Source organism: Hyaena hyaena, unplaced genomic scaffold (assembly GCF_003009895.1).
Source record: "Hyaena hyaena isolate Hyena2069 unplaced genomic scaffold, ASM300989v1 scaffold_54, whole genome shotgun sequence".
Taxonomy (NCBI): Eukaryota; Metazoa; Chordata; class Mammalia; order Carnivora; family Hyaenidae; genus Hyaena; species Hyaena hyaena.
Genome location: NW_024080685.1, coordinates 3,163,756 through 3,191,434, shown reverse-complemented (window position 1 = coordinate 3,191,434; position 27,679 = coordinate 3,163,756). Strand labels below are relative to the sequence as shown.

Sequence of the window (27,679 nt, the reverse complement as noted above, 5' to 3'; positions counted from 1 at the left end):
ATTTTTGTGCATGGTGTGAGAAAATGATCTAGTTTCATTCTTCTGCATGTTGCTGTCCAGTTCTCCCAACACCATCTGTTAAAAAGGCTGTCTTTTTTCCATTGGATATTCTTTCCTGCTTTGTCAAAGATTAGTTGGCTGTATACTTTTGGGTCCACTTCTGAGTTCTCAACTCTGTTCCATTGGTCTATGTGTCTGTTTTTGTGCCAATACCATAGTGTCTTGACGATGACAGCTTTGTAGTAGAGGCTAAAGTCTGGGATGGTGATACCTCCCATAAAACAGCCTAGTTTTAATTATTTCTTTGAGAGGTTTAGCTCCTGAGATCCCATTAGCTGTTTCTAGATAGCAGTAGAAGATCCTGGTTAGATTCCAGTTTAGCATTAAATCTATACAATCATTTGCAGTGGACTTTGGCACAGCTCTCCAAACAAATACTGCATGTGAACCTCCACAAATGTCTCCCCTTATGGCTGGTTTGTACATTAACTTGCTGTGCAGCCTCTGCCTGGCCTTGTGGGGAGGCACACAGCAGTGTGCATATTCCTCTCCTCCCTCCTTACAGGAGCTCATATTGCACTTCCACATGCATATCTGGGCCCTAGCTCCTTCTTAATCAACCCAAAGACTACATCCATTTTGTTCTTTATAATCCAACTCACAAACAACTCTGTGGGTTCCACTGCCCATCTTTTGTCTATCAACCAGATACCAGTGATTGATCTGGCCTATAGCTAATGCAGCCAGGGCCTCCACAAATAGCATTTGGTTGAATGCATCAGGAGCACCAAAAGTGCTTTCATTCTGGCAGCTTCATCTGGGTTTCTGGCTGTGATGTGCTGGTTTAGGCGAATAGGTTTTGGGGTAGGTGGTGGAGTCCTAATTTGTAGTGTTCACTGATTTCCATGGTAAAACTTTCAACGATGGTCAATTTCAAACTCCGGGGATATATGAGGAACTGGGAAGAGATGTATGCCCCCAATCAGATCCCAAGAGCTGGTATGAGCCAGCTCTAACTGGCTTGGTTTTTGGGCAGGTCTACTGTATGGCTGGTGAGGGGAATGGGCACGTTTTCTCTCAATACAAATTTACTCATTCCCATCTTCATCTGTCCTCTCAAGCTGAACAGTTAGTTTCACTCACTTGCAACTCAGGTCCAGGACTAGGGTAAGGCAAATGAGGTGCCTATGAGTGCAAAATTTAAAAGGCACTCATCTTAGAATCATCCAAGTTTGCAGATGGTACAAGTGTATGATCCTAAGAAAAAGGACCTTTCTTAAATTTTGTGCCCCAGGCACCTCAATGACCACACAGCTTCTGCCATTAAATCATAAGTAGATCAGCCTCTCACCTGGCATGATGTCTTATCAGTGCTTCCCTACCTGTTCTTTTTTATGTCATAGTGCCTTGGACATACTGAGTCCAAGTCTAAAAGTCTATACCACTTCTGAGGCCCTACTGTAATACTCATTCTGCTTGATCAGTGGCTCTGGTTTGGGGTTCAGGAAGACAGTCACACATCTAAGACCCAAAAAGGCTCTCTTCCCACCTGTTTACTCAGTTTGGCAGAAGAATGCAAGGCAAGGAACACTGTGCACTATTTAGCAGCAGGGCAACATCAGATACATTCCTTCAGCGCAAGTCCTCACAGCAGTCCAGGGATATTGTTTAACTCCCAGAATGATAGCTGGTACAAGGAAACACGCTTATACAGGTGGGTGCAGGAGCCGTTCTAGTTTAGTAGCCTCGTGCCACATAAAGACGATGGTATCTCTGAGACCAGTCCATGAGTGGTTTCAGGACTCAGCAAGAAAAACACCTGGGTATGTCATACCACATTCAGAAATGCACAAAACTATGGCTTCCCCCAAGTATTTATAGTTTATTCACAACCCTCCCAGCTCAGATGCATTTTACCAATCAAGGGCTATGTTTACCCTTATGGATGTGTTACCTGTTTACACAGCTGCCATTCCACTTTCAGGAGATGACAGAGAAACAGTACTAGAAGATTTACAGGAGGTCATTTACACAGGAGAAAGGAAAAAGGGTTTTGTTAACCTTTCATTCATAAACACTGCACCACATTATCATGAAATTTCAGAATGCTGGGGATAAAGAAAACATTCTAAAACCATCCAGAGGAAAAAAAATAAGGTCTTACTCAAAGTTTTAGTAATTAGAATGGCTTCACACTTTTTAACAGCAGCAACAGAAACCAGAAGACAATGGAAGATTAACTCCAAAATTCCAAGGAAAATAATTTCCACAAAAGAAATACAAACCTACACAAACTATTTTTCAAGCCTACAAGTAGATTTTTCAGGCATGTAACATCTTAAAAATCTCCCTCAATGTCCCTTTTCTCAGAAAACTTTTAGAGAACCCAAACCCCTGCCAAACAAAGGAGTAATTCAAAAAAGAGAGACAAGATATGGGAGACTCCTCACAAGGAAGAAGCAAAGGAAAGTCTCAAGAATTGTAAAGAGAGATTTTAGCTAAACAGTACATCACAGAGCTATTTGATGGGAGAATCCAGAAGGAGTATATTCCAAAACAAACAAACACCCCATAAGAGTATCTGATATGTCTAAATGTATTAAGAAAAGATTTATATTTCAGAACACCTGGGTGCCTCAGTCGACTGAGCATCCAACTTTGGCTCAGGTCTCACGCTTCATGTGTTTGAGCCCCACGTCTGGCTCTGGGACAGCATGGAGCCTGGCACCTGCTTCGGATTCCATGTCTCTCTCTCTCTGCCCCTCCCCTGCTCATGCTCTGTCTCTCTCTCTCAAAAATAAATAAACATTAAAATAATTTTTAAATAACAAAAAAAGAAGAGATTTATATTTCTAAGGATTAGGGGTGAACTAAAGAAACAAAAAAACTCATACAACTAATACCTCTGGGATAAAAGAGGTATTTAAAAAGGTACCAGTCTTTACTACAATGGGAGACTGGAATGGGAGAAATGCACACTGACGAGGAGGATGGTGGTTATCATATATGTTTGGTTTACTTATATAACAGCTATTTCAAACTCCTTTCTCTCTTGCCTCCCTACACTAGAGAGTAAAAGCTAAATTACCTCCATTCCATGAGTTTCTTCAAGTTACAGATTACCAAGGAGCTGTTCTGGTAAATGATATATATTCAGAAATCTACTAGCAGTTTCTGGGAAAGCTTTTACTTTCCTTATTACATAGGCAGATTTAGCTGCCATCCAGATCCCTTCCCTTTCTTTCTTGAACGTGGACTGATGGCTACAGCTGCAACAGTCACACTGAAAATACAAAGCCATAAACCCAACATGCTAAGATTGGTGGAACAGAAACATAAAAGAGTCTTACTTACTGATGATGTAACTGATGAGGTATAAAAATCTAACAACCAAGAGATAACATTCTGAGGCCTGTTTTTAAAAACTTTGGCTGAAAAATTAAAAATAGATGCCACTGAGGAGTGAAAATTGGGGACAGGGAGCAGTGGGGCATGGAGTTGCTATTTTTCATCATAAGCCTTACAAGTAGGATTATGGCCCAGGTACTTCTTTGTTGGCGCAAATGTTCTGCGCGTTTTGTTTAGCAGTGTCCTTAGCATGTACCCATCAGATACTACTAGTAGCAACTAGGGTAACTGTGATAGTTAAAAATTCTAATTATTGCCAAATGACCCTGCAGGACAAAACTGCCGCCGATTGAGAACCAGAGTCTTAACAGTATTTTATTTCTTTAACTTTCTAGAATGCTATAAATGTATTCTTTTGATAAAATTACATGACAGGGAAAAAAAATCCTAATAATATGAAAGGAGCTAGACTGAAGACCATCAGCATCATTTCCTAAAACACCTCGCAGTTTCTTTACTGACCTTTCCCTGGGTCTAAGAATCCCACTCCTTCCCTTCCAGACAAGCATAGAGAAAAGAGACACTTACCACCTAGAAACGCACACTCGTAATGGCTGCAAGTCTTGTTTGTGCTTTGAAGGATAAGGTTTTTGCTGGCACCATCCTGTGACACATTAAAAATCTCATTCAGAGGTATTAAAATAATTCTTTCATTTTCTTTATCAAAAAATTTGTCAATGGCAACTCCAAAGCACGTGTGGATGGTCAACAGAATGTCTTGGTCATTAGGAGCTTGAGGTTTGGCTGAATATGCCAAAGTGAAATGGCCCAATCTGGCTTGGTTTAGACCTCCAAATGTAAATGAGGTGTCCTGGCTTATACTATACACCACATTTTTGTAACTTTCGTCACAAGGTCTTCTCAGCAACTGGAGGGCTTTTGTCAGATAAAAATGAAAAGCTTTGAACTGGAAGTCATAGATATAATCTTTTCGAGATAGACCAGCCATTCTCACAGCTTCATTGAACATATGGTAAAAAGGAGTCTGCTCTTGAGCTTCAGAAACATATGCCATCAGTGCTATTCCATGGTTATCTTTAAAACTCATAGGGAGAATGATCTGCGTCTTCCTGGCTTCCCATTTCGCTTCTGCATTTCCCCATACATCCTTTAGGAGTGCGTGGCTTGCTTTTTCCTCCTTGAGCAGCTGGGGAACATATTTGACTTCCATTCTGTCAGTGCATTTTAGGTATTCATCATCAAATGCATTTTCTGCCAGGTCTAACATTTCAGCCTTCACCTTCAAAGGAAACGGAAAAGGAAATTAATACTCTTAAAATTAAGATATTTAGTATATATCATTTTCTCTCATGCCCTGCCTACAATCTCTCCCTTGCTTAGGAACAACTTCGGACATGATTTTTATGTAGGAAGTATATCCATAGCTACTGATAACTTTTCTCAGCTGTGACCTATTTGTATGAAATAGTAAATGTGAACAGTGTGAAGTATGGCAACAATTATGCCTGAAACTCATTCATCTGAACCTTATGGTGCGGAAGAAAGAATGAGCATGAAAGTGAAGAAATGAGTGGCATTCCTGGTTTTGAACAATATTCTTAGCTCGATTTCCTCAACCCCTTAAGAATGCTAAATGAATCAAATATCACATGTGAAATACTGTACATGATAAATACATAAGTATTATTCCTTTTCCCTTGTTTATGTGGTTTGAGTAGGACTGATTCTACATCTTTGGCTCCAATGATAACCAATGATGCAGGTTTAAAAATCAGGGTTGCCCTTCTCTGCCTGACTTATTTCGCTAAGCACATATAGGAGGCTTAGGAGGAACTTAACGGAGGACCATGGGGGAGAAGAAGGGGAGAAATGGTGGGGGAAAGGGAGAGAGGCAAACTATGAGAGACTCTTGAATGCTGAGAACAAACTGAGGACTGATGGGTGTGGGGGTAACGGGGGAGGTGGGCATGGAGGAGGGCACTTGTGGGGATGAGCACTGGGTGTTATATGGAAACCAACTTGACAATAAACTTATTTGTAAAAATAAAATAAAATAAAATAAATAAAAATCAGGGTTGCAGAGGGGAGGAAAAAAGCTTTATTTCTCCATATTCATAAGCTCTAAAGATAATATTGGCTTGGGGGCAGCCAATAGTTATCCTTTTAATTCCATGGAGAACCCTGTTTGTAAATAAAGCCAAAAAAAGGAAGGTTTGCAGAGCTAAAAGGTAGAGCTATGAGGCCCTGATAGCATTAATTAAGGACCTAGGTCTAGCTGTACCCGAAGATTGTATTCTACCTCAGTGATAACAATCAATAAATTCCCTATTTGCATTAGCTAGTTTGAATAGTGTTTCTGTTATATACAACTGAAGAAGGCCTAATGTATCTTTAAATGGTACACCATAACATAATAAGCAGGGTGGTGTAATGTAATTAGCACTAGCCTGGAGCCAGACATATCTGTGTTCAAATTCCATAACTAGGTCTAGTTAGATATGGGAAAGTTACTCGACATTTTTGAGCTTCAATTTTTTTCATCTAAACATGAGAGTAAAGGAAATAATACCTTAACTGCAAGACTGTTGTGTGAAGAATTAATGATAAAATAAATATATGCAAAGCCTCTACTCACAATGCCTACCACATACTAAGCCTTCCACAAACTGTGGTTATCTTCATTATTTTATGATAGGAATACATGAACTACTATACATTCCTCAAGGGCAGGATTTATATCACATTTACCTTTGTAATTCTAAGGTTCTGGCATAGCAACTAGCAAAATATTCAAGTGAACTAAATAAGAACCCTGTACTCTGGCCTATGGATCAAAACACAGAATGAGCAAATATGCTATTTACACCATTTAAGGGGATCTACAAATAAAAGGAAAATGCCCTTACCATTTTCTCTTTACACTATACTATACTTGCAATAGTACATTGGTTGTATTAACTGCAACCTAAGTTGGAGACCTCAGTTGAAACTTTATAAAGATCCTTATTCAGGAGCTGTTAAAGTTGCATCCTCCACGTGAATAAGTCTTAAAAAGTGTGTGTGTGAATGAAAGTTTGTGGTGGGATGAGGGGAAGGAGTTAAGGGCAAGGAGAGAGAGAGAGAGACAGAGAGACAGAGAGAGAAAGAGAAAGAGAGAGAGAAATTGATTTAAGAATAAGAAAGCAAAATAGATATCCTAGGCTGGCTGTTTGCTTCCTATCATCTCTCTTGTCTCCCTCACAAACTTCTGAAAGAAATGTTTATCCTTGCCATGTCCATTCATATCCCAATCCTCTCCAATCTGGCTTCTCATTCTATTCCTCTACCCAAATAGCTCTAAGGAACACCTCTTATATTCTTTTGAAGATCCAACATATTCTACTGGCCATTAAATGCTGCAATTTCTCAGGGCTACTTAGTTTTTTAAGTCTCAGCTCTACTCTTAGGCAATTGTATACATGTCCATAGTTTTAATTATCATTGAAATACTTCTGACCTGTCCTTGTAAGTGCCAAACCTGTATTATCAACTGCCTACTTAGTAATTCCACTTGAATTGCTCCAAATCCTTCAACTGTTAATAGTCTAAGACCAAACTTATAATCTTACTGACTACAACAACCACCAACAACCTGGTCCATACACAGAGCCATCTATTCATTTTTGAGTTTTCCTAGGTGTCCTTCTCCCAGTCACCCTCTGGGGCCACTTCAACACTAAGACCTAACAAACTTCTCCAGAGTGTCCTGTATGCCAAGCACAAAGTGCTTATATATATTAATGAACTCATTTAATCTTCATGGCAACCCTGTGAGGTAGCACTGTTAATAGTCCCTTTTTAAGGATGAGGATACTAAGATAGACCTGTCTGAAATTGAGATTTGAAGCCAAGCAATCTGCCCTCAGAATCTGTCCTTTTAAATAGAATGTCCTGTTTCCAATGATAAAAACCACTAACACTGACACAGCCCTTTCAGAAGACTTTAATTTTCTCCTCGTAACAACTCTTATGAAAGGATAGGCAGACAATTCATAACACCATTTTACAAATGAAGAGACTGTGCTAGCACCAGAAACTGTCTTTACTACCAGCCACAAAACAATCTTCTAGGGAAGTCCTTGAGACCCCTGAACTCCTAGGTCTATAGGTCAGTTTTCTTAAGTGAGAATCTGAGCTTCAGGAGATCAAATCACTGCCATCTCCTACCCAAGAAAGGTACTTTCCTCTGCAGCACAGAATGTACCACAGTGTATCTTGGGCACTGATGCCTGATTTATCTTCAAGAGTTCAATATATTATAAAATATCACACCATGAAACGACCTCCCACATTCCTCATATCATATCAGAGTAACATCATATCATATCCAGTATGTTCCAGTCTTTTCCGTATGCCTCTAACCAGTCTCCACAGGTCTAATTTTAGACATCCAGTCTTTCTGGCCCAAGGCCACAGTTGATTGTGTGTTCTGTACAGTGAGTGCCTTGAGCAGTGAAAAAGTTCACAGATGCCACCACCATTCAGGGACAACTGAATGGACATTAAGGGACATGTCCAAAAGGCTACATGAACACACTGATTATATTTTCTTCCTCTGATTCATCCACTGAAACAAAAGTCTGTACTAAGGAAATTTAATTACCTCAAATTTCCTACAAAAATATTACAAAAAATTTGGAAATGGGCTACATGTTCACAAAAAGAAACTGGTTAAACAAATTAGAGAACATTCACAGAACACACATGAAAATTATGTTACAAAAGAATGTTAAAAATGCATAGCAAAACCCCAGTGAGATACCACTTCATATCCATTAGAATGGCCATAATAATAAGGGGGAAAAAAGGGAAATTGTTGGCAAAGATGTAGAGAAACTGAACCTTCAGATATTGCTGGTGGGAATATAAAATGGTGCAGTCACAGCGGAAAACAATTTGGCAGTTCTCAAATACTAAACATAAAGTTACCAAATGACCCAGCAAATCTACTCATAGGTATATACCCAAGAGAACTGAAAGCATGTTCACATAAAAGTTCATGAAAATTCAAACCAGAATTATTCATTCATAAGAGCCAAAAAGTGAGAACCCAAATGTCTATCAATAAATAAATGGGGAAACAAAATGTGGCATAACCACATAATGGAATTATTCAGCTCTAAAAAGTAATGAAGTCTAGTATATGCTACAACATGAATAAACCTTGAAAACAATACACTAGGTGAAAGAAGCCCCACGAAGGGCCAGATACTGCATGATTCCATTCAGGTGAAATTTCCCTAACAGGCAAATCCAAAGAAACAAAAAGTAGATTAATGGTTGCCAGGGGATGCAGGGAAGAGGGAATTGGGACTGACTGCTAATAGCTACTGGGCTTCTTTTGGGGGTGATGGGAATGTTCTGTAATGAGATAATGGCGATGATTGTACAACATAGTGAATTTATGAAAACCACCATACTATGCACTTAATTGTGCCTTTTTAATGACATGTGAATTATTCTTCAACTTAGAAAATCATACTGAAGTACAGGCAACAGAATATGCAATGATTCCACAGACAAGGGATCAGAGTATTAAATTCAAGAATAAAATTTTAATAATTTAACATACTTTAAAGTAGAGATTTCAAATCATTAGATGAATATTCAGTAGTGATGTAACAGCACAAACATGGTGGGGTAAGAAATTAAATGAGATACCAGTCTCATAGTTACATAAATATATGTTACAGAATGTTTAAAAATTCAACTGCAAACAAGAAAATCATGAAAATTTTATCAGAAAAAAAGAACACTAGCTGTGAGAAAATGGTCATTACATAGTTCAATAAAATACACATAACCAAACAGTGCCCTGTCATCTTATTTGGACCAAATACATATTTTAAGCATATTTAATGACAAAGACATTTGTAGCACAGTGGTAACTTAAAAAGCAAAGTATAAAGAATACTATGCACAGTGAACCCATTTTTCTAAATTACACACACACATGCATACACAGAAAAAAGTCAAAACGACTATACACCAACAGATTAAAAGTCTCCCTCTGAGTGGAGGGATTGTAGATGATTTGTACTTTCCTCTGTTTGCTTAACTTTAATTTTTTCAACTTTCTACTGTCAGCCTGTATCAAAGTGTAAAATGGAAAAATAAAAGCTACTTGTAAAAAAAAAACTTTTTTACCTATTCTCTGCACTCTCATTTCCATCATCAACCCACATGGATGCCTCAGGCAACATTATATCAAGAGTTCCCATTCCAATGACCAAATACTTCCCATTGCAAACATTACCTGGAAAATGTCCATTAGAATCATAGCTGCCAGCAGCATGGTGACCATATTAAAATGTCCTGTCTTCATTTTTCTCTTCTAAATTAAAATGGAAACATTTCAAGTTAGTAGTTTTATAAAAGAGGTTTAGGAATATAGAGCAGAATGACACACTATATACATTTCCATTCAGGGTGAGAGTATCATGATGGTCAGGAAGTGATCATCAATAAATTTCCAGTCGCTGAAAGGGCCATTATATTTTGTCTGGTGGTCTAACATCCTCATTCTACAGGCGGGGAAACAAAAGCTCCAAGAAGTTTAGCAATTTGCTTAAGATTAAATCTGTCCATTTCTAGCTATGTCTCTTCTACCATAGATAGTCACTGGTAGTCATATTTCCCTCCTGTCTCTAAATTTCCCTTCAGCATACACAGGAAATAACACAAACTAAAAAACCACCATTTTAGACTGGTGATCTCCAAGTTCCCAGTTTCCAAAAGGTCTCCAGTAGGTATTGTCGATGCACATCATCCACTGTTTATAGTAAACCAAGTCACATCCATTTGGGTAGGATGGAGGGAATGATGAAGCCAGTAGTGGCACAAACCACAGCATTACCAAGAGGTTCTCCTTCCCCCAAATATTTACATTCAAAGAAGCTCAAGGATAAAACAAGTGTTTTGCATACATTTCTGATGGTGGGAATGAAAATAAGAAAAAACTTGATAGGCAGCAATTCTAATAAAATTATACAACTTTACTGGCTTAATGCCCAATACTTGTCTCAATGTTTATGAGACTGAAAGGGGGTAAACATCAGGGTAAGAGGCCCTCAAGAGCTGAAGCTGTTCCACAGTCATTAAATGAGTCAATTAAAGGTTGTCTACAGTTCCTCCCACATACCTACAACAAAGTTGACATTAATGGAACTGAAGTGAGATCTCTATTTTATCCTACCATTCGCCATATTCTGGCATCTGCAAATGGGAATGAAAAGCACAGGGGAAAATAAAATCTTCTCTTTGGCCCCAAATTCCTAGTTTTATTCAGGAGCAGTTTCTTTCACTAGAGATACTAAAATATACTAACAAAATGCCACGTTTGTGTTAAACCTCACTTTCTAAAAAAGACTTAAAATATAATACCTGACAGGTAATTGTCACAAGGCAGTAAGTGACAAGCAAGCTCTGAATTAGGGTTTCCTTGAAAATTCTTTACTTCCATATAAGTCAAAATGTTTACCTGGCTTTTCTGCCTGTGGCGGAAGTTTAAATGATGCTAGGTCTCAAACTGTTTCCCCACTCTCTCAGTTGTGGTAAGCGTGTCTTCAGGATGGGAGGTTGTTGACGGTGAGAGCTGAGAAGGGAATGCTTTTCTTTTTATAAACACCCCCAGCAGTAGCTTGGCAGTGGCACATTACCCCATTTGTGTTCTGCTATTTATATCTGGCCCCCACACTATCCTTTGGAATCACTGCTGTTAACACATGAAATCTCCAAGAGGCTTGTAAAGCCACAGCAATTCCCTCTAACCACACAACATGTTCAGTTAGTTCCGAATCTTGTTGTAGGCTTCTCAGAGTGTGATCACCTCCCATTCCTAACCCTTTGACTCTGAGATGTCAAACTAAAGCAAGGATTTTACCCTAGCAAGATGGTTCACATAACTAAGGGGACTTTCTGTGTTAATCTCTGGCAATGATGACTGGCTATCACCATTCACTCACCCAGCTTACTATTTTTCAGGTACTGTGCCAGCTGCTGGGATACACAAGCACGTAAAACAAAGTACTAAAAAGTGCAATGTGATAAAACCCATTAAATATGCATACTTAACCAAAATACATGTTAAAAATCTAAGTGAGTTTTAGAAAAAGTCTAATGAGAACACTAAGAAGGTAAGGATATGGTAATACTTGCAACTGTATTTCTCATCTGAGTATGGTACACATAGTAAGTATATTGACTGTAACACCGGAGAACAGTTTATGGACTATAGAAAAAAACTGTGAAATGTCGTAGGAAATTTATGCATATATATATATCAAAATACATTAACAGAATTCATTGGATAGTATACTATGTATAATAGCCCCAAACTGGAAACCATCCAAATGACTAACAACAGTAGAACGGATACTTTGTTATATTCATACAATGGAATTTTGCATAGCACTGAAAATAAACTCTAACCATATGTACGAAATGAGGATAAATCTTAACATTTATGCATTTAAGTGACTGCATGACAATTTATACAGAGTACAAAATCAAGCAAAACACATCTATCGCATTAGAGTCAGAATACTGGTTACTCTGAGTAGGAGGTAGTAACTTCAAGAGGAACAAGGAAAGCATTTAGGATGCTGGTTTTGGTTCTGGGTGTTGACTACACAGATATATTCTGTTTGTGAAAATTACCAAGCTATATATTTATGTATGTTTTCCTCTATATGTATACATATATTATTACTCAAGTAAACATTTTAGATAAAGAGCATCCATTTTTTACAAAACCCATCTTTAATCTTCAGTCTTCAAAACCTCTAACCTCTTCCCACCCCACTGGCCAAGCAATTTAAGATATAATTTAACAGACTCCCAGCGACAGCATCATTTAAAAAAAAAAAAAAGTGTGGTCAGAAAGAAAAAACAGAGTTTGTACATGTTTCAAGCATTATGTTCTCACTAACATTCATTTAAGTCTCAGGCGTGTGAGCCTACAGGAAATGTAGTAGTGGAGTTTTCCTGTCTTTGGCACCGAAGCCTTCCAGATTCATTTATATATCACACAAAAGACAAAGTTCACCAAAAAGAATGTAACAAACACCACAGGAAGTTCAAGGCAGAATTGGCCTTGTTTCTTCCCATCATGGTTTTTCTCCATTCCTGTTTTATTCCAGTTTCCACCTTTTTTTAATTGAAATACAATTAACATACAATGTGTTAGATTTGGGTGTAACAACATAATGGTTTGATATTTATATATATTGCAAAATGATCATAAGTCTAGTTTATATGTTACCACACAGTTAATAAATTTTTGTGCATGTGGTAACTTTTAAGCCTTATTGTCTCAACAACTTTCAAATATGCAATACAGTATTACCTACAATCACCATGTTGCAGATTACATCCCTACGACATTTATAACTGGAAACTTGCACCTTTGACTCCCTTCACCCATTTAGCCCTCCATTCCCAATCCTTGACTCTGGCAACTACCAATCTGTTCTCTGTATCAATTTGCTTGTTTTTTTTTGTTTTGTTTTTTGTTTTTTTTTAGTTTTGTTTTGTTTAGATTCCACATATAAGTGAGAATATATGATATTTGTCTTTGACTTACTTCACCTAGCATAATGCCCTCAAGGTCCATCCATGTTTTTCACAAATGGCAAGGTTTCATTCTTTTTAATGGCTGATATTATTCAATTTTACTTATACAGGTGTATATACGTATGTGTACAGTTTCTCTATCCATTCATCCACCACTGGAAACTTAGGTTGTTTCCTTTCTTGGCTATTGTAAATAAAGCTGTAATGACATGGGGGTGCCTATCTATCTTTCCAAGTTAGTGTTTTTGTTTTCTTCATACAAACACTCAAAAGTGAAATTGCTAGATCATATGGTAGTTCTATTTTTAATTTTTGAGGAACTCCATATTGTTTCTCATAGTGGCTACTCTAATAAATACTACCACCAAGAGTACACAGAGATCCCCTTTTCCACATCATTGCCAACACTTGGTGTTTCTTTTCTTCCCCTGTATCCTGTCCCAGTCCCTCTTTCTGAACACAGCCATCCTAACAAATGTAAGGCAATAGCTCATTGTGGTTTTCATTTGAATTTCCCTGATGATTAGTGACTCTGACAATCTTTTCACATACCTTTTGGCCTTCTGTGTGTTTCCTGAACAGACAGAAAAATGTATGTTCAGAGCCTCTGCTCATTTTAAAAATTATTTTTAAATGAATAATTTTGAGTTATAGGAGTTCTTTATATATTTTGGGTATTAACCCTTTATCACATACATGATTTTCAAATATTTCTCCCATTCAGTATGTTGCCTTTTCATTTTGTTAATACTTTCTCTTGTGCAAAAATTTTTTAGTTTGATGTAGTCTCAACTGTGGATTTTTGCTTTTCCCTTTACTTTTGGTGTCAAATCCAAAAATTACTGCCAAAATCAATGTCAAAGAGCTTACTCCTTGTTTTCTTCTTGAGTTTTTATGGTTTATTTTCTAACATTTAAGTCTTTAATCCATTTTGAGGGAACTTTTTGTGTAATGTATAAAAAAGTGGTCCAGTTTCATTCTTTTGCATGTGGCTATCCAGTTTTCTCAACACCATTTATTAAAGAGACTATCCTTTCTCCATTGTATATTCTTGGTGCCTTTATCAAAAATTAATTTACCATATATGTATGGGTTTATTTCTGGGATCTCTATTCTGTTCCACTGATCTGTGTGTCTGTTTTATACCAGTACCATACTGGTTTGATTCCTATAGTTTTGTAATACTGTTTGAAATCAGGGACTCTGGTGTTTTGGTTGTCTTTCTCAAGATTGCTTTGGTTATCAGAGGTTCTTTGTGGTTCTACACTAATTTTAAGATTATTTGTTCTATTACTGTGAAAAGTGCCACTGGAATTTTGACAAAGGTTGCATTAAATCTATAGATTGCTTTGGATAGTATGGACATTTTAACAATATGAATCCTTCAAATCCATAAGCATGAATATCTTTCCATTTATTTGTGTCTATTTTTTTCAACAATGTCATACTTCTCAGAGTAGAAGGCTTTCTCCTCCTTCGTTATAGTCCTAGGTATTTTGTTCATTTTAATTCAACTGCAAATGAGGATTATTTTCTAATTTCTTTCTGATAGTTTATTTGTGTATAGAAATACAACATATCTCTATTCTTTGTATCTTTCAACTTCACTGAATTTATTAGTTCTAACAGTTTTTTGGTGGAATCTTTAAGGTTTTCTATACATAAAATATCATTTGCAGAGTGACAGTTTTCCCTCTTTCTCCCCAATTTGGACGCCCTTTATCTTTTTCTTGACTAATTGCTCTGTCTAGGACTTCCAACACTACACTGAATAAAAGTGGTAAGAGTGAGCATCCTTGCCTTGTTCCTAAGCTTGGAGAAAAAGCTTTCATTTCACCCCACTGGGTTATAATGTTAGCTGTGGGTTTGTCATAAATGGCCTTCATTATGTTGAGGGGAGCTCCCTCTATTCCCACTGTACTTCAAGTTTTTATAATAAATGGACGTTAAATTCTGTCACGTGCTTTTTTTGCATCTATTGAAATGATAGTATTTTTACCCTTCAATTTGTAAATGCAGTACATCACACTGATTTGTGAATGTTCAATCATCCTTGTATACCTGGAATAAATTCCATTTGATCATTGGATATGATCCTTTTAATGTACTACTGAATTTGGTTTGTGAATATTTTGCTGAAGAATTTTTTATATATGTTCATTAGGGATAGTGCTCTGTAATTTTTTTGTAATTGTCTTTTTTGCCTGGTTTTGATATCAACGTGGTATCAGGCATTGTAAAATGAGTTTGGACTATTCCCTTCTCTTTTATTTTTTTGAAGAGTTTGAGAGTAATTGGCGTTAATTCTTTGTCTCGTAGAATTAGTCAGTGAAGCTATATGGCCCTGGATTTTGTTTTGTTGAAGGTTTTAAATTACTACTTCAATCTCCTTACCAAGAATCAATCTATTTAGATTTTTTCTTTTTTTCTGATTCAGTATTAAAAAGTTTTAGGTTTTGAAGAATTTTTCCAATTTTTTCTAGGTGGTCCAATGTGTTCACATATAATTGTTTATGTAGACCGTTATGATCCTGTGTATTTCTGTAGAATCAATTGTTAATGTCTCTGTCATTCCTAATTTTACTTAAGTTCTCTCCTTTTTTTCTTGGTGAGTCCAGCTGTTTATTCTAAGAACCAGCTTTTGGTTTTATTCTAAGAACCAGCTTTTGGTTTCACCGGTCTTTTTTTTTTTTTTTTTTTTTTTTTTNGAGCAGGGGAGGGTCAGAGAGAGAGGGAGTTACAGACTCTGAAACAAGCTCCAGGCTCTGAGCTGGCAGTCAGCACAGAGCCCGACGCGGGGCTCGAACCCACGAACCGCGAGATCATGACCCAAGCGAAAGTCGGACGCTTAACCGACTAAGCCACCCAGGCGCCCCTCACCGGTCTTTTCTAATGGCTTTTCATTTCAATTTCATTTATTTCTGCTCAGATTTTTATTTCCTTCTACTGACTTTGGGCTTCATTTGTTTTTCTCTTTCTAGTTTCCTGAGGTGTGAAGTTAGTGAGATTTTTCTTATTTCTGAGGAAGGCATTTATTGCTATGAAATTCTCCCTAGAACTCTTTTTGCTGTATCCGAGAAGTTTTGATACATTGTATTTCCATTTTCATTTGTCTCAAGGTATTTTTTTTGATTCTGTGGTTTAATCTCCACATATTTTTAAAGTTTCTAATTTTCTTTTTGTAATTGGTTTCTAGTTTCATACCACTGTGGCTGGAAAAGATGCTGGATATGATTTCAGTCTTAAATTCGGCCTATCCTAGAATATGTGTCATGTACACTTGAAGAGCATGTGTTACCTTTGGATGGTACATTCTGTAGATACCATTAGGTACATTTTGTAGATATGTTAGGGTTTGTCAATAAATTAGGTCCAACTGGTCAAATGTGTCATTTAAGGTCAATGTTTCCTTAGTTATTGCAGTGTGATCTATCAATGTAAGCAGGGTGTTAAAGTCCCCTACTATTATTGTGTTGTTCCCATTGAGTGTGTTAATATTTGTTTTATGTATTGGGGCACCTGGGTGGCTCTCAGCAGTTAAGCATCCAACTTCAGCTCAGGTCATGATCTCACAGTTCATGAGTTCAAGTCCTGTATTGGGCTCTCTGCTGTCAGTGCAGAGCCCACTTCAGATCCTCTGTCTCCTTCTCTGCCTATTCCTTCCCATTTCCACCCAAAACACTCACATGCATGGCTTGCTCTCTCTCTCTCTCAAAAAAAAAAAATTGTTTTACATATTTAGGTGTTCCTACTTGGGGTACATAAATATTTACCAATGTTATATCCTGGTGTTAAATTTACCCTTTTATCATTATATAATGTCCTTCTCTGTCTCTTTATATTAGAGTCTTTATTTTAAACTCCATGCCTACCACAGCCCTCTTTTGGTTTCTATTTGCACGGAATATTTTTCCACTCCTTAATTTTCAGTCTATGTGTGCCCTTATGTTTGCAGTAAGCCTCTTAGAGGCATCATACAGATAGGTCTTTTTTATTTTTTCCCTTAATCCACTGAACCACCCCATACTTGACTGGAGAATTTAGTTCATTTACATTCACAGAATTATAGATAGGCATAGACTTACTATTACCATTTTATTAAAAACTTTCTCTGTTCCTCTCCTCTTCTTCTCTTCCACTGCAGGTTGATGACTTTCCTTAGTGGTATGCTTAAGATTCCTTTCTCATTAACTTTTGTTTATCTACCACTGTTTTTGCTCTGTGGTTATCATAAGGCCCACACATAAAAATTTTTAACAGTCTATTTAAGTTGATGAATACTGATATTTGAATGCATTTTAAAGTCTACATTTTTACTCTCCTTCTAATGTTTTGTTTCTGATGTCACATTGTACATATTTTCATCATGTGTATCCCTTAACTAATGACTACAGTTATATTTATTTTTACCACTTGTGTTGTTTAACCCTCACACCAGCTATAAATGATTAATCTACTCCTTTTAGTAAATATGTACCTTTAACACTGATATATATTTTTTGTTTTCCTGTCACTATTTACATTTCTTTCCAACATAAAAAGCCCCTTTATCACAAATCAGCCTTCAACAAGTACAGAGATCAAGATCATACCATGCATATGAAACTTGAAGTCAACCACAAGAAAAAATTTGGAAAGACCACAAATACATGGAGGTATTAAAGAACATCCCACTAAAGACTGAATGGGTTAACCAGAAATTAAAGAGGAAATAAGAAAGCACATGGAAGCCAATGAAAAGAAAACACAACAGTCCAAAACCTTTGGGATGCAGCAAAGGTTGTCTTAAGACGGAAGTTATATAGCAATCCAGGCTCAACTAAAGAAGGAAGAAATGTCTCAAATCCACAACCTAACCTTATGCCTAAAGGAGCTGGAAAAAGAACAGCAAATAAAATCAGCTGAAGAAGGGAAATAATAAAGATTAGAGCAGAAATAAATAATACTGAAATCCAAAATACCAGGAGAACAGACCGATGAAACTAGGAGCTGGTTGTTTGAAAGAATTAACAAAATTGATAAACCCTTAGCCAGACTTAACAAAAAGAAAAAGGAAAGGACTCAAATAAAATCATGCATGAAAGAGGAGAAATACAACCAACACCACAGCAATACATATAGTTATGAGAATATTATGAAAAATTATATGCCAGGGCACCTGAGTGGCTCAGTCAGTTAAGCATCCAACTTTGACTCAGGACATGACCTTATGTCAGGTTTGAGCTCCACATCAGGCTCTGGGCTGACAGCTCAGAGCCTGCAGCCTGTTTCATTTTCTGTTTCTCCCTCTCTCTTTTTCTCCCCCACTCATGCTCTCTCTGTCTCTTTCTCTCTTTCAAAAATAAACAAACATTAAAAAAATTTAAACTTGTATGTAACAAATTGGGCAATATGAAAGAAATGAATAAATTCCTAGAAACATATAAACTATCAAAACTGAAACATGAAGAAAAAGAAAATTTGAACAGACCAATAACCAGTAAAGAACTTGAATCAGTAACTTGCAACAAACAGGAGTCCATGGCCAGATGGCTTCCCAAGGGAATTCTGCCAAACATTTAAAGAAGAATTAATACTTACTCTTTTGGAACTGCCAAAAAATAGAAATGGCAGGAAAACTTCCAAAAAATAGAAATGGTAGGAAAACTTCATAATTCATTCTATGAGGCAAACATTACCTTGATTCCAAAACCAGACAAAGACCCCACTTTTAAAAAGGAGAATTACAGACCAATTTCCCTGATGAATGTGGATTCTAGCAATAGATACTAGCAAATAGAGTCCAAGAACACATTAAAAGAATTATTCACCACAACCAAGTGGGATTTATTCTGGGACTGCAGGGGTGGTTCAATATCCACAAATCAATATGATACACCACATTAATAAAAGAAAGGATAAGAATCACATTATCTCAGTAGATGCAGAGAAAGCTTAGACAAAATACAGTGTCCTTTCTTGAAAAAATGCTCAAGAAAGTAGGGATAGAGGGAACATTCCTCAAAATCATAATGGCTATATATGAAAGACACACAGCTAATATACTCAGTGGGGGAAAACTGATAGGTTTTCCTCTAAGGTCAGGAACAAGACAGGGGTGTCCACTCTCAACCCTGTTATTCAACATAGTACTGAAGTCCAGCCTCAGCAATCAGACATCAAAAAGAAATGAAAGGCATCCAAATTGGCAAGAAAAAGTCTAACTTTCACCATTTGCAGATAACATGATACTCTATGTAGGAAACCCTGAAAGACTCCACCAAAAAGCTACTAGAACTGATACACAAATTCAGAAAAGTCACATGATATAAAATTAACACCTTCTGAAGTGTCATGAAAGATTTTAGCCCTTACAGGTGTGTGTAATAGAAGACTGCACTTTAAGCTACAACTGTAATGATTAAGCTAGTTAAGACTCTCTCACAGAAAGACCTGCCTCTTGCTGTGATAACCCTTGGGGCAGTAGCTGGGGGTGGTAGCTATTTAAGAACTCTTATCTCTGTTAGTTATAGTCTCACAGGACCTAGGGAATGCTACCACCAAACCTAGGTGATGTAGAGATGTCCCCCGGCAGCAACCACAAAAACCAGGGCACCCAATAGACAAATGAAACAATGCTCAGCGTCCCTCATCATCAGAGATACCTGTTTTGGGTTCTAGGCTGACAGCTCAGAGTCTGGAGCCTGCTTCAGATTCTGTGTCTCCCTCTCTCTCTGCCCCTCCCTTGTTCATTCTTTCTCAAAACATGAATGTTAAAAAAAAAATTTTAATGTGATATGTGAGCAAAGATTTGGAGGAGGTATGGGAGGTCAGCCATGAAGACTGTGGTGGAAGACTAGTCAGGCAGAGGGAATACAAGAGGCCAATATGGCTGGAACAGTAGAATAATAGGTAATGGTAAAGTGGCAGGAGATAGTAAGGTCACAGAGGTAAGGGGGAGGGGTCGTGGAAAGATCATATAAACCTTTGCAGGCCATTGTAAAATTTTGGTTTTACTCTAAGAGAAAGGAAGGGAGAAAAATCACAAGGTGTGAGCAAAGGTATGACATGATCTCGCTTATTTTTCAAGGGGATCAACCTGGCTTTTCTAGGGAGAATAGATGAAGTAGGAAGCCCAGTTTGCAGGTTATTATAATAATGAAAGCAGAGATTATGGTGGTTTGAACCAGAATGGTGGCAGTAAAGGTAATCAGGGTGTGACTGAGTTAGCACAATACTTTGAAATCCATTCATACTGTTGCATTAATCAGTAGTTCTAAAACTGACTGCAGTGATGGCTGCGTAATTCTGTGATATACTAAAAACCATTAAATTGTACACTCTAAACAGAGGAATTGTATGGTACCTGAATTACATCTTGATAAAGCTGTTTTTTTAAAAAGGAATGAACTGTTAATATATGCAACAACAGATGAATCTCAAATGCATTATGCTACAAATCAGTTACCAAAGGCTTTATATGGTATTAAATATTTAAATGGCATTCTAGAAAAGGCAAAACTGTTGTGACAAAAAGCAAATCTGTGGGGGAGATCCAACATGGCAGAGAAGCAGGGGGACCTGAAGTTCCCTCCTCTCTCAAACACAGCAGTGTTGAGGCCAAAGGACTTTGAATTCCAAGAGTCCAGGCTGCAGAGTGACAAAGACATCTCCAGCGGCCCATGGGGACAACCCGACAGGCCATAGGTGTACGATTGCAAACTGGGAGAGATAAAATGGGCCGTAAAGGCACAGAGGGAGGAATCCCCTTCTGCAGAGAGACAAAAGGAACAGAAAGAGAAGCTGGGGAAGAGTAGGGCTGTATCTGGACAAGAGAAAAACCATGGACCAAAATAGACAAAGATCCAATCCCTAACTGCAGGGCTTTCTCTGGACTGGGGTCAGCTGCCCTGTTTGGACACCAAAGAGGAGGGGAGCCAGCCCTGGGCTTAGTAACTAGTTTAGAGATGCAGTCCACAGTGGGAGAAGCAATGCTCTCCCTGGAATGCTGTGGGAAGAAGGTATATTCTTTGTTCAGAGGGCAAAGACTGCCTGCGCCTGCCAGCCAGAGGCCATATGTCTGCGGAGCGACCCTTCCGGAAAACATGGATGCCAGGAGCGGGAATCTCTGAGACACCAGGGTTTAAATCCCAGCTGAGTGTTGGGGAAGTGCGGGAGTCGTTGGAGCCAGACAAACCACCTTGTTTGCGCCTGCAGCCCTGCAAGGATGGCCTGAACACAGAGGTTTGTGTTTGCCATTTTTCTCCCCATCACCAACAAGGTAGGGCTTCAAGGAACCGAGAGCTGGCCCACAGAGAATGCGGACCCAACCAAACCACATCCCTTCACACCTGGTAACTGTGTATCTACAAGGGTGGGACTGACATGGGATGAACCAGACAGCCCCTCCTCCAGAAGGCCACTGGATCCCAGTTGTTTTGCATTTCCTGATTTAATTCTTGGACAATTCTTGTTTTATATATATGTATATAAATGTATATACATATATCATGTATACATATTTAAATGTATATACATATATACACAAATGTGTATGTGTGTGTGTGTGTGTCTATGTATTTTTTCCTTCCTTTTCTCCTTTTCATTTCTTCCCTCCTCTAGTCTGGTTATTCTGGTTGTTGGTTTGTTTAAGCAGACATATTTAATCTATTCTCTTTATACCTGTTCTATATCTCCTTTATTTTCCTCTCTCTCTCTCTGTCTGTCTCTCTCTCTCTGTCTCTGTCTCTCTCTGGATTAAGCCATATAGTTTCTCTGCCTGGTCAATTTTATTTTCTTTTTCCCCACCCTGTCATTTCTCTCTTTGTGTGGGATAAGGCCTCTTCCATCAACCACGCCCCCACCCTGTTATGTCGTAGCTGGTGTTTTTGTTTTGTGTGTTTGTTTTCTTTTCCAGGACTACCTCTATGAATAAATCAAAGCACACCTGGTGGAGGGTCTAAAACATCACTGCAAGTAGGGACACAAAATAACCAAAGTCACAACAACAGAGAGCAAGTAAGACTCTCCAGCAAACACCTCCTGAAGGGCCAGGCCCTGGACAGTGTATGACCCCTCTAATATAGTAGTGCTCACAGGTGCAATGTACATAACAAGCTTTTAAAACACACGAGGGATAGAAAACTAGCCAAAATGACAAAATGGAAGAATTCTCCTCAAAAAAAATTCCAGGAAGAAATGACAGCTAAAGAATTGATCCGAACAGATATAAACAAAACAGATATAAACAACATAACTGAACAAGAATTTATAAAAATAGTCATAAGATTAATCACTGGGCTTGAAAAAAAGCATAGAAGACAACAGAGAATCTATTGCTTCAGAGATCAAGGAACTGAAAAATAGTCATGATTAATTTAAAAACGCTGTAAATGAGGTGCAAAAAAAAACTAGAGGTGGTGGCAGCGAGGACTGAAGAGGCAGAGGGGAGAATAAATGAAATAGAAAATAAAATCATGGAAAAAGATGAAGCTGAAAAAAAGAGATTTAAAAAATTCTGGACCATGAGGGGAGAATTAGAGAACTAAGTAATTCAATGCAATGTAATAATGTCCATAATAGGAGTTCTAGAAGAAGAAGAAGAAAGAGAAAGGGGCATAAGGTGTACTTGAACAAATCATAGCTGAGAACTTCCCCAATCTGGGGAAACAGACATTGAAATCCAGGAGGCACAGAGAACTCCCTTCAGACATAACAGGAATCGATCTTCTACATGTATCATAGTGAAACTGGCAAAATACAAAGATAAAGAGAGAATTCTGAAAGCAGCCAGGGACAAACTGGTCTTAACGTACAAAGATAGTAGTAGATCTATCTGCTGAAACACGGCAGGCCAGAAAGGAGTGGCAGGAAATTTTCAATGTGCTGAATAGGAAAATATGCGGCCAAGAATCCTTTATCTACCAAACCTGTCATTCAGAATAGAAGGATAAAGGTTTTCCCAAATAAACAAAAACTGAAGGAGTTTATCACCACTAACCCAGCCTTACAAGAGATCCTAAAGGGGACTCTGAGTAAAATGTTGCAAAGACCACAAAGGACCAAAGACATCACTACAAGCATGAAACCTACAGATAATACAATGACTCTAAATCCTTTTCAATAATAACACTGAATATGAATGGACTAAATGCTCCAATCAAAAGACTTAGGGTATTACAATGTATTAAAAAAAAACAAAACAAAGCAAGACCCACCTATTTGCTGTCTACAACACAGCCCTTTTAGACCCAAGAACACCTTCAGATTGCAAGTGAGGAGGCTGAAGAACCATCTATCATGCTACTGGAAGTCAAAAGAAAGCTGGAGTGGCCATACATTAGACAAATTGATTTTAAACTGAAGGCTGTAACAAGAGATGAAGATGGGCATTATATAATAATTATGGGGTCTATCAATCAAGAAGAGCTAACAATTATGAATGTTTATGCAGCAAATTCGGAAATATATATTTTTTATAAATATATCAAACCCAAATATATAAAACATTTAATCATAAACATAAGAAATCTTATTGGTAAAAATGTGGTAATTGCATGGGACTTTAATACTCCACTTACAGCAATGGACCAATCATCTAGACAAAAAATTAATAAGGAAACAATGACCCAGAATGGACTTGAAAGATAAATTCAAAACTCTTCATCCTAAAGCAGAAGAATACACATTCTTCTCAAGTACACATGATGTCCTCCAAGATAGATCACATACTGGGTCACAAAATAGCCCTCAATAAATATAAAAGAACTGAGATCATACCATGCACATTTTCAGATCACAATGCTATGAAACTTGAAATCAACCACAGGAAAAAGTTTGGAAAACCTCCAATGCATGGAGGTTAAAGAACATTCTACTAAAGAATGAATGGGTCAACAAGGCAATTAAAGAAGAAATTTAAAAATGCATGGAAACAAATGAAAACTAAAACACAACAGTCCAACACTTTGGGATACAGCAAAGTCTGTCCTAAGAGGAAAATACATTGCAATCCAGGCTTATCTCAAGAAACAAGAAAAATCACAAATACAACATTTAACAGTACACTAAAGGAACTGGATGCAGAACAAAGAAACGCCAAGGCCAGCAGAAGAGGAGAAATAATAAAGATCAGAGCAAAAATAAACAATATAGAATCCAAAAAAACAGTTGAACAGATCAATGAAACCAAGAGCTGGTTTTTTGAAAAAATAAACAAAATGATAAACTCCTAGCCAGACTTCTCAAAAGGACAGAGGACCCAAATAGAAAAAATAATGAATGAAAGTGGATTTATCACAGCCAATCCCTCAGAAATACAAGCAATTATCAGAGAATACTATGGAAAACTATATGCCAACAAACTGAACCTGGAAGAAATGGACAAATTCCCGGACACCCACACACTACCAAAACTCAACAGGAAGAAATAGAAAATTTGAACAGACCCATAACTAGTGAAGAAACTCAAGTCATTATCAAAAATCTCCCAACAAATTAGAGTCCTGGGTCAGATGTATTCTCAGGGGAATTCTACCAGAAATTTAAAGAAGAGTTAAAACCCATCCTTCTCAAGCTGTTCCAAAAAACAGAAATGAAAGGAAAACTTCCAGACTCATTCTATGAAGCCAGCCTTACCTTGATTCCCAAACCAGACAGAGGCCCTACAAAAAAGGAAAATTACAGGCCAATCTCCCTGATGAACACGGATGCAAAAATTCCCAATAAGATACTAGAAAATCGAATTCAACAGCATATAAAAAGAATTATTCACCATGATCAAGTGGGTTTCATTCCTTGGCAGCAGGGCTGGTTCAATATTCGCAAATAAATCAGTGTGACACATCACATAAATAAAAGGGTTAGAAAAATATGTTCCTGTCGATAGATGCAGAAAAAGCATTTGACAAAATACAGCATCATTTCTTAATAAAAACCCTCAAGAAAGTCAGGATAGAAGGAACATACTGAAACATGATAAAAGCCACATATGAAAAGCCCACAGCTAATATCATCCTCAATGGGGAAAAACTGAGAGCTTTCCCCCCGCGAGATCAGGAACAGGACAGGGATGTCCACTCTCAACACTGTTTTGTTTTGGTTTTTTTTTTGATAATGCATTCCCAAAATATTTATTTAAAAAGTATATGTTAATAGTAAAGCATTTTAAGGAACTGGTGCTATTGTTTCACACTTGCCATTCCAGCTGTCTCTCCTGGACACATCCTATCCCTGAAGGTAAGGGACTAGCTATTTGAGAACCATTTACCACAGCGTCACTCAACCCAAGAAGCCTGTATTACCACACTTTTCAAACTAAATTCACTTAAAATTAAAAAGCAGGCAGGACTGAATGACTATCTTAAGCTGTCTCCACACTTTTGGCCACTTCTGTTTTCACAATGGATAATCCTTGGGAAAATTTAGAATAAGGATGTTCTTCTCACTAAACACACACCAACACCATAGTCCCGAAATGGATTTATCAGTACTGACAAGATCACCACGCTGTAAATGCTGATACTGAAAATAGCAGTGTACAAACACATCTCAGACGTTTTAATGGAATTTAGCTTTTGTTTTAAACTGTCTTTTCATAGTTGAAACAAACAAAACACCCAATGTTAAAACCATTTAATAAACTTACAAACTAGAGGGGGCAAGATGGCAGAGAAGTAGGGAGCTCCGTACATTGCACTCACCCCCATATCTCACACGGAAAATATCTGAAGCCATAGGAAACCTTACAGAACCCAAGAGATTGGGAGAAAAAGGACGCAGAATCCACTCAGAAAGCCTTCTGACGTGAGCGCGAACTGGGGAAGATAAAATGGGCTGGGATCGGAGACTCAGAGGGATGGGGGCGATCCCCCTCTGCGGGGAGTGAGAGGGGAAAGAGAGAGTCCGAAATTACTCGAGGCACAGTCCCAGTCGCTGGGGAACAGAAAAATCTCCTCTCAGAGCACAGACGGACTGTGCGCGTCAAATCCCTGCACACCAGGTCCCCACACGCCAACTCGTACCAGAGGGGCCACGCGCCGACCGCTCCTTTGTGCTCCTGGCTCAGCTGGACCCCTGGAAAAGCCGCGCGCGTACCCGGCCTCTGCGTTCCTGGCTTGGCTGGATCCCTAGAGGGAAGGCGAGGGGCTTAAAACTGGGAGATTTGCCCGCGAGTTCGTGTTTCAGGTGACGAGACACAGAGGGACCCAGTTTCCCACTCTCCAGCAGGCCGGTGTGCCTCCCAGGCAGGCCCCTGTCCTTGCTCGCCAACCCGACCTGAAGGAGAAGGGAGCAGCGATTCTGGCTCCATCCCCAGGGCTAGGCAAGAGGCTTGGAATTGCCCTGAGTGGATCGCCTGCGAGATTGTGTCTATGGCAATTTCAGTGGGGTGCACGGACTGGGATTTGGAAACTAGGCCTGGCCTGGGTTAAAGAGCACGACCCACTTTGGCTGCGCCCCTGGCACGGGGAGTTTACACATCCAAAAAAGTGAGGTGCAGCGCTTGGTTCAAGAAGGGACTGGAGCGCCGCCACTCTCTTCCCCACAACCACCAAGGCAGAACTCTCACCTGATGCATTGGATCACACCACGCCCATCCCTGCTAGGAGCTGCCCTCCTCCTTTTTTTTTTTTTTTCCGGAACACTGACCTGATTAACTCTGGTCACTGGCTTGCTTAAACAGTCACATTTAGTCCATTCTGTAGATGTAAGTTCTACACCTACCTACCTTATCATCTCTCTCAGGAGTAATTAGACTATATAGTTTCTCTGGATAACACCAGCGACCTTCTCTCACCTATCCAACCATATTCCACCCTTTAGCTCTTTGAAAAAAGCTTCTTATCCCTTCTGCCTGTTCATTCTATTTTCAATTTTGCCTCATCCCCGCCCTGTCTTCTCTCTTTCTCTATGCTCGTCAACCAGCACTGCATACACCCGGCTATTTAATTGTAGTTGGGAAATCTGGTTATATGCTTTAAACCGTTCTTTGTCCATTGGTTTTCTTTTTTCCTTTTCTTTTCTTCTTTTTGACCTTTTTATGTATTTTTTATTTTCTATTATTTGCCCTCCCTCCTCCGTCTTTTCTCTTAACTTTTTCGTTTTCCCTCTCGGTTTGCATGTTTGTTGGATTTGTCTGTGCGTTTGTGTGCTCTGCTCCCTGTCTGTTTCCTTCTCCAGGGCTACCTCAAGAAACAAGCCAAAGTACACATGGTGGAGAGTCCCAAATATCACTATGAGTAGGAAAATAAACCAAGGTCTCAACAAGAGAGTCCAAGAGATACCATTCAAAAAACACTCTCTGAAAGGATAGGCCCTGGACAGTCAAAGAGTCTTCTTGGGTAGAGCAGTGCCCACAGGTGCAGAGAACATAACAAGTATTTAAAACTAACAAGAGACAGAGAGCTAACTAAAATGACAAAATGAAAGAGCTCTCCTCCAAAGAAATTCCAAGAAGAATTTTCAGTTAATTAACTGTTCAAAACAGATATAAGCAGTATAACTGAATAAGATTTTAGAACAATATTCATATAATTAATTGCTGGGCTTGAAAAAAGCATAGAGGACATCAAAGAAACTATGACTACAAACAACATGGAGCATAAAAATAGGCATGATGAATTTAAAAATGCGATAAATGAGATACATAATAAATTGGAGGCATCCAATGCACGGATTGAAGAGGCAGAAAGGAGAATAAGTGATTTAGAAGACACCATTA

At 38.3% G+C, this 27,679-nt stretch overlaps 1 protein-coding gene across 5 annotated transcripts in view; it reads right to left on the bottom strand.

The window, feature by feature from the left end:
* The window catches only part of ART3 (ADP-ribosyltransferase 3 (inactive)), a 152,922-nt gene that overhangs the window by 20,594 nt on the left and 104,649 nt on the right, over positions 1-27,679 (bottom strand). For 4 of the 5 annotated variants that reach the window (XM_039230938.1, XM_039230939.1, XM_039230935.1 and 1 more), the window contains exons 2-3: positions 9,665-9,742; positions 3,937-4,648 (exon numbers count right to left, since the gene is read on the bottom strand). In XM_039230938.1, the coding sequence (XP_039086869.1) occupies positions 3,937-4,648; positions 9,665-9,733 (781 nt within the window). In that variant the 5' untranslated portion in view covers positions 9,734-9,742. Of the gene's footprint in view, positions 1-3,936; positions 4,649-9,664; positions 9,743-10,888; positions 11,003-27,679 lie in introns of all 5 variants that reach the window. The other variant, XM_039230936.1, reaches the window with a different exon arrangement.